The sequence below is a fragment of the Netta rufina genome (genome assembly GCF_964035555.1).
Source record: "Netta rufina genome assembly, chromosome: 7".
Lineage (NCBI taxonomy): Eukaryota > Metazoa > Chordata > Aves > Anseriformes > Anatidae > Netta > Netta rufina.
Window position 1 is genome coordinate 10,494,294 of NC_140130.1, and position 12,452 is coordinate 10,506,745.

Sequence of the window (12,452 nt, forward strand, 5' to 3'; positions counted from 1 at the left end):
ATAAAAAAAAAAAAAAAAAGAGAGAGAGAGAGAAACAGGGCATATTTTGGTGGGTGAAGAGGCATGGAACAGGTTTCTTAAAAAGTGAACTACTTCCCCACCACATTCTTCACAGTAGCTAAAAAGGAAAGGAGTATGTCCCAATTTATGCAGCATGCTTGAGATGAAAAACTAGCACTGAAAGAATCCAGGGACACAGGCGAGACATGCAGCAAGATATCTGGAGCATACTTCAATCCTAAATTCTCGAGGCAGCTTGGCACAATAAGAATTACAGCTGCAAAATTAAAGGTGATTCTGAATTTTCTTTGCACAAGAACTATTAGATCCACACTGCACACGAATGAGCACACTGAACTGGATGATTACTGAACTGATTCATGGCCTACAGATGCTAAAACCAATCCATAAAGGTATTCAGACAATGAAACGATAAAAATAGCTGATACATGAATACTACCAAATTCTAAAAGATATAGCAAAAAATCACAAATCACTCAAAAAAGCAAGCCAACAGCATACATTGCTCACTCCTCTAGCAGAACAAAACCTGTTGTAAAAGCTGAATAAAGCAGCATCAAGAACAGATTGCATTTTCATTGTCTTTCAGATGTCTCCTAGCTACACCAATTATCAGTGAATTGAGAGACTTTGACCCAATATTGAGAAATAAGATATTGCCCTTCCAGCACAGTTCCCACAACTCACTAGTATTTGGCAATCCACCAAAAAAATATACATATTTACATTGATGTTATAATGATAAAATCCAGTTCTATTGGGGCAAAATAGTGAGTATGACATTTAGAACATGTAGCTTAAGATATGTATTCCCAGGAAAACACAACAGTTATCTTAGCTTTAAAAAAAGCACAATTTAAGATGAGTACATCTACTGTTTGTCTCCAGCTCACCTACAAGTCTCTCAAAGTAATTTAATATTAAATGGCTTGATTTACTTCTACAAGATTTCTATACTCACTTACCTTTTCCCACTAATGGCCAGCCATTTTATTTCAAGACAAGATTCGCTACTAACTGGAAGAATGAGATGCTCTGATACTACCTTACCTTGATAAGAGGCTCCCCCTTCGTGTGAGAAAGAATTTAAAAGCACCCCACAGAGCTTTACAAGAAAAAGTGACACAAATCAAAACCTTATTTTGGTGATTTTTTTTTTTTATCTTCATCATTCATCAAATGAACAGAGTTAACTTTGGATATTTTCTTGTTTATATCTTAATTGAATTGCCCAAAGTACAGGAGTATAAAAAATGTCATGCAACAACAGTACCTGCAATCACAGTGCTGTACTCACTGACGCAGGTTATTAATTTAATAAATTCTAGCACTGCAGCACATACGACTACTTAGAGCTAAACTTGGCTTGCATAGGGATATGTAAGTCTTCACAGCATTGAACAACTTGGTGCTTTTCCCATGCCACATCCAACAGAGCTCAACGCAGGAGAGTTGTGAGTGTACCTCACTTGGCACTGAATAGAAGAGACAAGTCTTAGGCAGGCAGCACTGAAGACCCTAAATTGTTTCTGTTAATTCTTCTGAGAACTTCAATATTATCATCTGTCGTGCCCCTCCATTACCAGGCTATTATTTTGTATTTCCACTTTGATCTTTCTTTGTATTTGAATGTGAAATGCAAAATTACCAAAGGACCTGAAAGAATAACCATAGAGTAATATTATACTACTAAAGACAATAGAGTTTACTCGATAATATAGGCATGAAGCAGTACATAACTCATTTATCATGAACATAAAAATGATCACATTAATTTGATAATTATTCATAAGTATAACCACAGTGACTAACCACATGGACATGATCCAAATGATACTGAGAATTCTGAATCCATAAATCAAAATACCTCATTGTAATCGTTTTTACCATCCAAAGGTCCAAAGTCTGCACTGGTAAACAAAAAACCATGTCTGTCATCTGCATGCAACGTTTTGCAACTCTGTGATTAATAAAACTTTATTAAGAATCAAGCACACAAGAAAAATACACACGCAAATAGTGATACCCTGGGTAACTGGACAAACAGCAATTTTCAGCATAGGCATGTTAGTTTTGAAATGGAAATAAACTGATATTGATGAGGATGGAAAATGGGATCATGTGACAATTTTCAATTATTGTAAAAGTAACTTTATTAAAAACAATCAGCGGGAGTTGGAATAATGACTTTGTGTTTCTTCACATGCCAATATCGTACAGCTCCTGCAAAAGAAAAGAAAAGGGAGTACATGAAAAAATAATTTAGTGCTCTACAGAATGCATTGTCAACTTTTCCACATTGCTTACCCTTCTCCTCTGCTCCCAGCAGCAAGTGGCAGGACACTGTCTCTACTCATTCTAGGCACAGAGGACACAGAAAAATTTAGTTCACTGTCAGAAACATCAAATTTTCTATACAACTGTAATATAAATTATAAGTGCACCACTGCCATGGAACATTTAGTGTGATATTTACCTTCTGCTTTCCAAGTCCTTGCATTGTTTTCTGGATGAGACTTGACATCTACATGACACCTCAAAGCAGAAAAAGGACAAAGCAACACGATTCACCATGGCTGCATAAACATGGCACAGCACTGGCATTTGGAGCCTCTTTCCTGTAGCAAGATAACTTCAGTACACAGTAAACAACCACTAAAAAAAAACCACAACCTAGTAGCCTAACAGCAGACTCCAAGTTTTCATGTCTCTTCATGTACATGTGCCACGTATTACTATGAAGCCTCCTCCCAGGTCCTTGCTCAACTGGAAACACAAAACCTCACTGGCTTTGTATCACAGCTTCTGGCAGGCAGCTGCCTCCACCACCACCTTGGATGTGCAGGTCTCGCCTTTGTGTGCTAGTCACATTTCACACCATACAATACATACTAGTCACTGTCTACACATTTTTTCATCTGGTTAAACTATCACAGCCCAAACACGGCCAAAAGTAAAATATCAACATTGCAAGTCATCTAATTATGTTAGCATGCCCTTGTGATGCCCGTTTTAACAACTCCTTGAGCTAAATGAAGCATTGACCTAAATACCACGTTCAAGCGCAGCTCATAAGGCTGACTGGGTATAAGGTCACATTTAAACACACAGCTGTCTGTTCAGCTGGTGCCATCCAATTACCTGCATTTCGTGATGAAAAGAGTTCACCTTTGAGACACAGTAGCCACGCAGCAACCTCAGGTACATCCCTGATCCCAAACCAGAATGTATGCGTAATTTGTATACATAACAACATAATACAGCAAAAACCTCTTTATGCAGATGAGATGCTGTGTTCCCAGTTGAAATCCAGCCTTGAAGCACGTCTCTTCTTCCCAAGGTGACAATAGAGTGCAGTTGTTCTTAAACCAACACTTTGTAGCTGGCACTAGGAATTCCATGGCAACTTACCTGAGAGCTTGTATAAAACATCCATTTTGTAGGGCTTCCCAATTCTGTTTTCTAGTCCACAGATAACACCAACCTTACTAATTTCTCTCTGATCAGCACATAATGATACACTGTACACACTCGCATAAGAAGTGACAGAATAATGGCTATACGTAGCATTGCTGATGACATACATCCAGTTTATACAGTTACACCCTGCTTCACACAACTAACACCTCCTCCAGCCCAGCCCAGCCCAGACAGAGAAACCCTGACTGATTCTAGTTTCCTAAACTCATCAATATACTGTATTATCAATAAATATATACATACAATTGCATTTCCATATGTTTCACCACAAGTAATTAATAGATACAGTTAGGTGAAAGCAGAAGAAAATACATACCTTGATGTTATTTTATCCATATAGTTCACAAAATGACTATTTTGTTAGGGAATATGGTCATGAAGTGTTACAGGCTACTACAGCACATGTAAATTAACCGTATGGTGAATCTGTTAATCATGCCTTCTAAAAATAATGCAAATGAATCCAATCCAACCCACTGCCAATACATAAAATGTAGACAAATCGGAAAAATGACATACAGAGAAAAGTACAGAAGGTAGTGGTGAACCAAGGTGATAGCAGAGCTTTCTCCAGCCGCTGAGGAACCTCTGATTTATCCATTACTCTCGTAGCATGAAGACATCAGCTGTTTCTATAAAACTCTCTCTTCTGGTACTTATGTCTCTTTTCTCTAGAGCTGAATAAATGATTGCTCTTATCCGCTAAAAGAAGCCCGTGCAAAGTTCTCCAGATCCAAAGTAATTTAGTGCCTCAGAATACTAATGTTATTTTGCAACATACTTAAAAGTGATAGGTATTTCACAAAGCAAAAGAAAGACAAAGGTCCCAGGAATGAAGCCCTTACTAAATTTGAAAAAAAAAAAAAGTAATGAAAAATTTAGTCAGGATTAACAACAAAGGGATTAATGGAGAAATGACAACAACTGACATAACAACTGACATTACCTAAACATCTTCTCTTAGTTCCTTCAGAATTTATTAAAGGTGTACTGAGATATGATGAAATATTTTAAATACTTATGATTAAGAACAATATTAATTAACTAAATAGACATGTGTTGATTATAACCAGAATACCTAATAATAGATTTTATGTAAACAGAAGCATAAAAAAGCCAGTGCCACATAGTACCATAAAAAAAGATCTACCTGCTAAATACTTAAAAAAGGAAGAAAAAAAAAAAAAAAAAAAGGAATATAGGGAAAGATGAACTTTATTTTTTTAAACATGTCCGTTAGAGCAAATACATTCTTTGCTCATGCAAACAAGCATTCATCCTCTTTTCCACTGAAGATGGAAGTATAAGAGGATTTTATAACAGATAAGAGTTGCTAAATGACAACTATGGCTAGAACCATCTGCTGGTATTTATTTTCATTATCTGTTTGCTGCTACAAGACATTGGGTTTCAGAGGATGGTTCACCAGCTGCACATTTTGTGAACTGTGAAGGAACCTATGAACTTTATGTTTCTTCTCAAACAAAATAAATATTATTTTTTGCAGTCTTGCTCATACTGACTATCAGCAAACCCAACTTTTGTTGTTGGGAAAGATCAAAATGCATCTGTCAGGGTACATGACACAAGCTTACAGAGTTGATTTATTAGGTGTTCCCAGAGTCTTAGGTTTACAACCATCTTATCACAATGAGGAGACCGTGAGAATTAGCACAGTGAAAACAAAGCAGGCACCTTCTTCTCCTATATTAACAACTGCTCAGAATAGAAAAAGCAAACATTTTTCACACCATCATCATCACAAGGCGATATATTAAGAATAATTTTCATAGCATTCAATTCCTGAGTTCTTTATAGCTCTGCTCAAATAAATGTTATTTAATGATTCCCCACCTGTAAGGGTACTACATCATTGTTACTCCCTTGACTTCGGTTAAGTTTCTTCTGATTTTTCCAAAAAAGAAAATCAGTTTTATGGAAGAATATTTATTTCCTGAGTAAGGCCTAAATACCAGAGAGTTAAACTTGGCAACTAATTTTAACAACTGCTATATTAATTTTGCAATCCAAGCATAGGAGATTCAGGTTAATGCTTCATAATTATTTATACCGCTGACATTAGTTTAACTGTTAAGCAGCCTAAGGAAGAGTACTATTTGATATGACAATGTATTTCCATTAAAACAGCAGTGGCCTGCCTGTTGCACTTGCCTGTGACACGTTATTTTCATTTGTATCCATCAGACATTACTGTTACTAAACAAAAGATAAAGATTCTGGATCATCAGATTAGGTGTTGCGGATGAACTGCTGTCCTGGTTTCAGTTAGAACAGAATTAATTTTCTTCCTAGTAGCTGGTGGAACGCGGTGTTTTGGCTTAGGATGAGAAGAGTGCTGATAACACCCCGATGTTTTAATTGTTGCAGAGCAGTGCTTATACCAAGCCAAGGACATCTCAGCCTTTCGCTCTGTTCTGCCAACAGGCAGGTTGGGGGTGCAGTAAGAGCTGGGAGGGGACAGACCCAGGACAGGTGACCCGAACTAGCCAAAGGGGTATTCCATACCATCTGACGTCATGCTAAACAATATATAGGGGTGGCTAGCCGGAGGGAGGGGGCCGGACTGCTCGGGGTTAGGCTGGGCATCGGTCAGCAGGTGGTGAGCAATTGCATTGTGCATCACTTGTTTGTACATATTTTTATTACTTTCCTATTATCACCATTGTATTATCATTATTATTATTATTATTATTATTATTATTATTATTATTATTATTATTATTTTCCTGTCTTATTAAACTGTCTTTATCTCAACTCACGGGCTTCACTTTCCATTTCTCTCCCCTGTCCCAGAGAGGGAGGGGGGAGGGTGAGCGAATGGCTGCGTGGTGTTTAGCTGCCAGCCGGGTTAAACCACGACAACTGCTTTAACAGTCGTGCTTGTTCATGTATCACTCACCTTCACACTTCACCCTTTAGAATGTCCTAACTCTGCTCATTCTTGCTGTAAGAAATTAGTAAAACTGATGACTCCTTGTCTTGGGTACCGACTGACTCTTTACCTGGAACACTTGTTTGTAAAATCACCCTCAGGCTTCTGTACCTCTTTTGCGCATTAGTTAAAGCAGATTTTACTCTGCAGCTGAGACACACACACATAAGGTCAGTCTCCACAACCCAGCTACCAACTGGGTTGCAACTACCATCTCACCAAATAACCAGATCAGCCGTATTGGCTATCAGAGATGTTTGGCTTCATCATCAATATTTCCAACTAACCAAACATTCAGTTCTGAAAGTCAAGAAGACTGATTGTAATGTGTACGTACTCTACCCCACACTAGAGCTAACAATACATCATTTAGTTCTCTCATTCAATACTTCTTTCCATCTCTCTCATTTATTACAAACTCACTGCCCCAAACAAGCACTAGCAACAGCCAGCCTGCTTTCAACTGACACAAAATTTTTAATACACATAGATGTTCAGCCTGTTTATAGGAACATCATGATAATATTTACTTACCTATGTGACAGAAATTTAAATGACATTGCAAGCATCATCATTGGTGAGACATTTTGGGAACCCCACAGAAATGTGCACCAATCCAGACCAGGCACCTTGCATGCTGAGGCAAGGCAGGTCCCCAGTGCACCATGGCATGCTCCTAGGAGGAAGCAGGGAGCAGCAGCGAAGAGTAGGTGAACCTTTCAGCCTCTCACAAGGAAGAAAACTGTGTTATGCACTACAAAAAGAGATTTAGTCCCTAGAGAGTTGAGAAATCTAAATGTAAAAGCCTGACAAAAAAGATAGTAAATGAGAAAGTAAGGCACAGAGTGATAAAAATATATTGCCCAAAGCCTTTCGAATAGATTGCATCAGAGGTGGGAACTGAATCTAGTTCTCACAAGTGAGTACTAAACAAGATTTTATTTTTTCTTTTCTTTGAGGTATTAGGCAATGTACAGCATGTCCATATCATCAGAAATTTCATGAAGCTCAGCCACTCTGATTACAATACTTAGATGTACATTTTTGAGAGGACAGTGTCCCCTGAACACATATATGAATTTCATTTTTCCCACAGAAGCTGCATGAGCATACCTCAGAAGCATACATCTGTTGTTATATTTGCAACATTTTAAAACTGATATGCCACATTAATAAGTCTGCATTTATCTCTGCTATCCATACGAAGAAACAGACACTCCAAACCAAGGCCAGCAATGATACTGAAGTACCAGGTATTCATGTTTGTGCATGTACAATAGCATACAGAACATAAACCAAATAATATCCAAAAGGAGGCATAGGGGAACATGGTCAAGGATAACAAAACAGCAAGTGTGGCAGATAAACTGAACGTTTAACTCATGTTCAAAAAATGCTGCATGTGAGAGAGAAATAAGGATCTGTCAAAGGTTCTGGCTGGAGGTGGGTTTGGCAGGTAATGGGACAGCAAGGTACACAGCCTGCCAGTGAGAACCTCTGCAACTGGCAGCTGCTGGAGCTTGTGGGGGAAGGCAGTACCAGCCAGTTCAAAAGGACACGCAAATTCATGGACGGCAGATCCGTATAAGGAGAGTAAAAGAACTGGGCAGGAGTCTATACTCCAGCAAATCTGGATTCTTGAGAGTCTGACAAAAAATGGCTCATTTCCTTTCCTTAGAGAATGAATGCTTAATTGGATGGACCATTCATCTGCTCCACTGGGGCATCTCCAGGGATGGATGTTCTTATCTAAATGAGCTTTTAGTTTTACTGACCGTGGAGAGTCCAGCCTTCCTCAGGAATCCAGGCTTATGTGGCTTTTGCTCTTAGAACAAGTTTGTGAAAAAGTGGTGAAAATAATTTTGAAAAGCAAGGCAGGGATCCAAATTCTAGGTTTTTATGTAGTGTTCACCATTACTGTTTCACTTCACCTAACTACAAAATGTTTCTAAGAGAGTGCAGTGGTATCTTCCATTCCCTCATTATCAGTCAGGAAAAACAAAGTGAAATTCAGTTCTATTTTGAAAGTGAAAATACTCTCCAAGTCAATTATTACACTATTTTCCTCAAAGAACAGGGGAACTTCAAAAGCAAAATTCTCAGAAGACAATGACAGAAGTGGAATCCCTAAAGCAACTGAACCCATAAACACAAAGAAAACGCTAGAAAGCATGTCCTGGATTACACGCAATCAAGGCTAAGCTTTGCATCACCCATACATTGCTATTTCTAATAACTGAAAAATATTTGTAGCAGTAATTGTGATTATTTTCTACAGTACAGAAGTAAACTGATGGGAAAGGCTTTGCATTGGTGGCCATAACAGGATGAGTATATCGTCACCTCATGTCTCTGTATACAGAGTGGGGATTTGTATATTTTGCTTTGTGTACAGTAATGATTCCATATTTGCTTACACTTCTTAAGTAGTTCTTAAAGGGAGGGGTGGGTGGGGGAGGCAGCTTTAAGAAGCACAAGCATTTCACTTTCATGTGTAGTTCTGGATTTTGCTTTTTTTAGCCCACCATAAAACACCTCAGGCCTCATCTTAGACTCTGTCATAATATTTCCAGGCTGGAGACACAAGATTTCATTAATTTGTACACAATCAGGATCTGTTCTGATATTAAATAAGACAATCAGAAAGCTACTCATATGAGAAGACTACTCTGAGCCAAGACTACAGGGATTGGCTTTATTTCAACTCTTAAGAGAGACATAGTAAAAACAAACAAACAAAACAAAACAAAACAAAAACAAAGAAAAGAAAAGAAACTAAAATGTTCAAAATGAAGCTAAAATGCTTCAGCTTTGCCTCCTACGGTACGCTTTCCTGCTTCCTATGGAAAAGCTTACTCTTTGAATCCTGTATGTGTTCCGTATCCTCTTTCTTTTATGTATATGCTTATCTTTCAATTCGTATGCCTCAAGATTGCTGCTTACAATTTCAGTTAAGCAGTAAAATTATAATATATGCAGAATCTTCTGTGTAAAAAATTTTGCTTGTCAACGAAGTCTACAGAAACACTTGCATTAATTCCACCAGTACTTTTAAAGTTTCCTATAAAGTGAAGTGAAACACCAAACTTCTAGAGCTCACAGAATCACAGCATAACAAAGGCTGAAAGGGATCACTGGAGGGCATATCCTGCCCAACCAGCTGCTCAAAGCAGAGCACACCTTGCAGCACCATCAGGGTACTCAGAGACCTCTCCAGCCAAGCCTTAAAAATCTCCAGCAATGGAAGCTCCCCAGTGTCTCTGGGGAACCTGTTCCAATGTTTGACCACTCTCATTTTGAAGATACGCTTTCATAATAAGTAATGAGAACTTTTTTTTTTTTTTTTTTTTTGATGCTGTTTGGGTCCACCACCTCCCTCACCTCCACAGAGTCCAATTCTGTCTTCTCTGTAAGTAGCCATCAGATAGTTTTAGATGGGAGGGAGATTCCACTTTGTCCTCCTCTATGAAACTAGTGCACTTTGCATCTCTTTGCATGTCTTGAGCTCCCTGGCCATCTTGGTGGGCATCCACTGGACTCAATTCAGACTGTAAATCTCTGTCCTTACCTAGGGGGTCTGAACCTGGAGACAGGTCTCTAGGTATGCCACAAAAGTCCAAAAGCAGTAGGAAAAAATCCCTCTGCCTGCTAGCTGTCCTCTTGCTAAGTCAGCTGCACCATTAATATTCATCACCATGTTGGTATAATTACAACTTATACTTGAATTGCCAAAATAAACCCCATATCATCACTTACAGTCATAAGGTTATCATATTTTTACTTTTAAAATCTGAAAAAAAAATGGGCAAAACTCAACACATGCAAAGGATGCACTAAAGGTAATTTTTATGACATCTTCACAAGCTTTTTATTACAGTGTCTTCAGTCATATGCAATAGTTTATGCAAGCTGTTTTTGTGTGTTTTTTTTTTTTTTTTTTTTTTTTTTTTTTTACACAAAAGATGCATCAGTTCACTAACTCTACTAAAGACAAACTTGAGCTTCCTAAAGAAAATAACCCACCCACTTTCTGCAGATCCCCAGCTGAGAGGTGAAGCAATGACCTATTAAGTCTGTCAGTCCCTCGGGCTACGAATACATTACAAGACAGCAATGGATTCAATAGAACATCACCTTTTCTTTTCAAAAAATATGAAAAGGAATACTTCTGATCTGTTATTCACTCCTGCTTAATTTAACTTCAGGTTAGGAAAAAGCTTATTTGTCATTTTTTCTGAAAAGAATCCCTGCAACTTCTCTGTTAAATGCTAATGAAATGGTTCACATTAAACATAGTTACGCATTAACACTGCAGTCAATACCAAATTCTGAAAACAAACAAAAATGCTCTCTATTTTAAAATTTATTTTCCTTTACATAAAGATAGGCTCTAACTTCTTTCTAAAATCTCATATAAAATGTCATGATACACCCATATAATTTCTACAATACGTTTCATTAAACAACAATAAAATACAAAACAAAACAAAACACACACACAAAACATTACTATGAAGTTTATAGCTCTCTATAAACAAGAGTGGACAAGCGAAAAAATAGATCTTGATATAATTTCATATGTAATCAGTAAATATAACAGGAGCTGTTCTCAAAGCCCAATCCAAAATCCACTGATGAAGTTCATGGGAGTCTTCCCATTAACTTCCACGTGCTTTGGGATGAGGCACCAAGATACATGTTAGACAGTGAAAAAAGAGAAGAGAAAACTTACCCATGAATTCGATTCCTAAATGGTCTGCTGTACATAAGAAAGCATGTAAAAGAAAAAAGAAGAAGAGATGGAAATGTTAGAAATAGACTAAAAAGTAAATACAATCTATATCATCATTTGTATTGTATGATTCAGTATTGAATTCAGTACTTTATGACAGATGCTGCAGAACTCAGTACAGGGTCAGGGATATACTTTATAAGGACTGGTCTGAAAGAAAACCAGAGCTCTGTCCTCACAGGGGCAACTGTAAGCCAGAACTTTAAAGTGTTGTCACTTAAAGTAAGTGTATTTGGGGTAGGACGTGAACACCTGCACTCATTATATTTACATTGACTGAACTGCCTCAAGCCAGTTACCTACAGGAATTCATCCTCTCTTCCTCCTTAAAATCCTCTCTCAATATCATTAATTAAAGTGTTCTCTTTCATTTCTCTTTCAGGGATCAAAACCTAGACTGAGAAATGAAAGGCTTTTATTACTGAGTTTTGCAGCTCGTTACAGTGGCCATGCCCCCACCCAATGTGATTGCACAACTGTGGTGTGTTCCATAACAGAAAACCCAACTTCAGGAAATAGCAGGCACATTGCCTATTTAGCCATTTGTTCTGATATGGAGCAATAATTTCAAGGAAATCAGAACAATCAAAAACTTTTTTTTTTTTTTTCAGTCACATGGACCAAATTTACCATAATGAGATCAAACCACTTCAAGACCCCTTTTTTCACATGACTAGTGGTGGTAGTGAATCATGGTTTGATGCTGTTACAGAAAGAAGTTTTAGTGCAAAGTAGATTTCAATTTATATAAAGCCTTTATCTTTTTTAACTTGATAGGAAGTATGTTTAAGTTGACATGCAATTAAAGAATAACAAACTCTCCACCCTTCAGGGACAGGGCAAAGGAAAAAAATAGAGCTGACTTCAAAACTGGGTGTGTAAGGAGTAGCTTCAAATACAAACTTAAATTGTGGAAGACCAAACTTTCTGAAAGGGTGCAAACCACAATTTTTGTCTATGCTAGGACTGACATATTTTACTTTTGTATTATACGTATATAATGTTAATGTTAAATTAAAACCATACATATATGAATTAGGGAAATATAACTTCACACAAATTTAAAGCCATACATCGCACGTCTAATCAATATTTATGCATTCACATCCAAACAACCCTGTTGGCACAGGGATTTAATTCTTAGAAGAGCATGAGATTAGAAATATCAAAAGTGCATTTAACATAATATATTCACAGAGGTTGTAT

At 37.5% G+C, this 12,452-nt stretch overlaps 1 protein-coding gene across 1 annotated transcript in view; it reads right to left on the bottom strand.

Annotated features, from left to right (window-relative positions):
* Positions 1-12,452, bottom strand: part of NRG3 (neuregulin 3) — a gene marked incomplete at both ends in the record, with an annotated part of 405,794 nt that overhangs the window by 58,991 nt on the left and 334,351 nt on the right. The window contains one exon of the mRNA XM_084289993.1: positions 11,187-11,213. Within this exon, the coding sequence (XP_084146119.1) occupies positions 11,187-11,213 (27 nt within the window). The remainder of the gene's footprint in view (positions 1-11,186; positions 11,214-12,452) is intronic.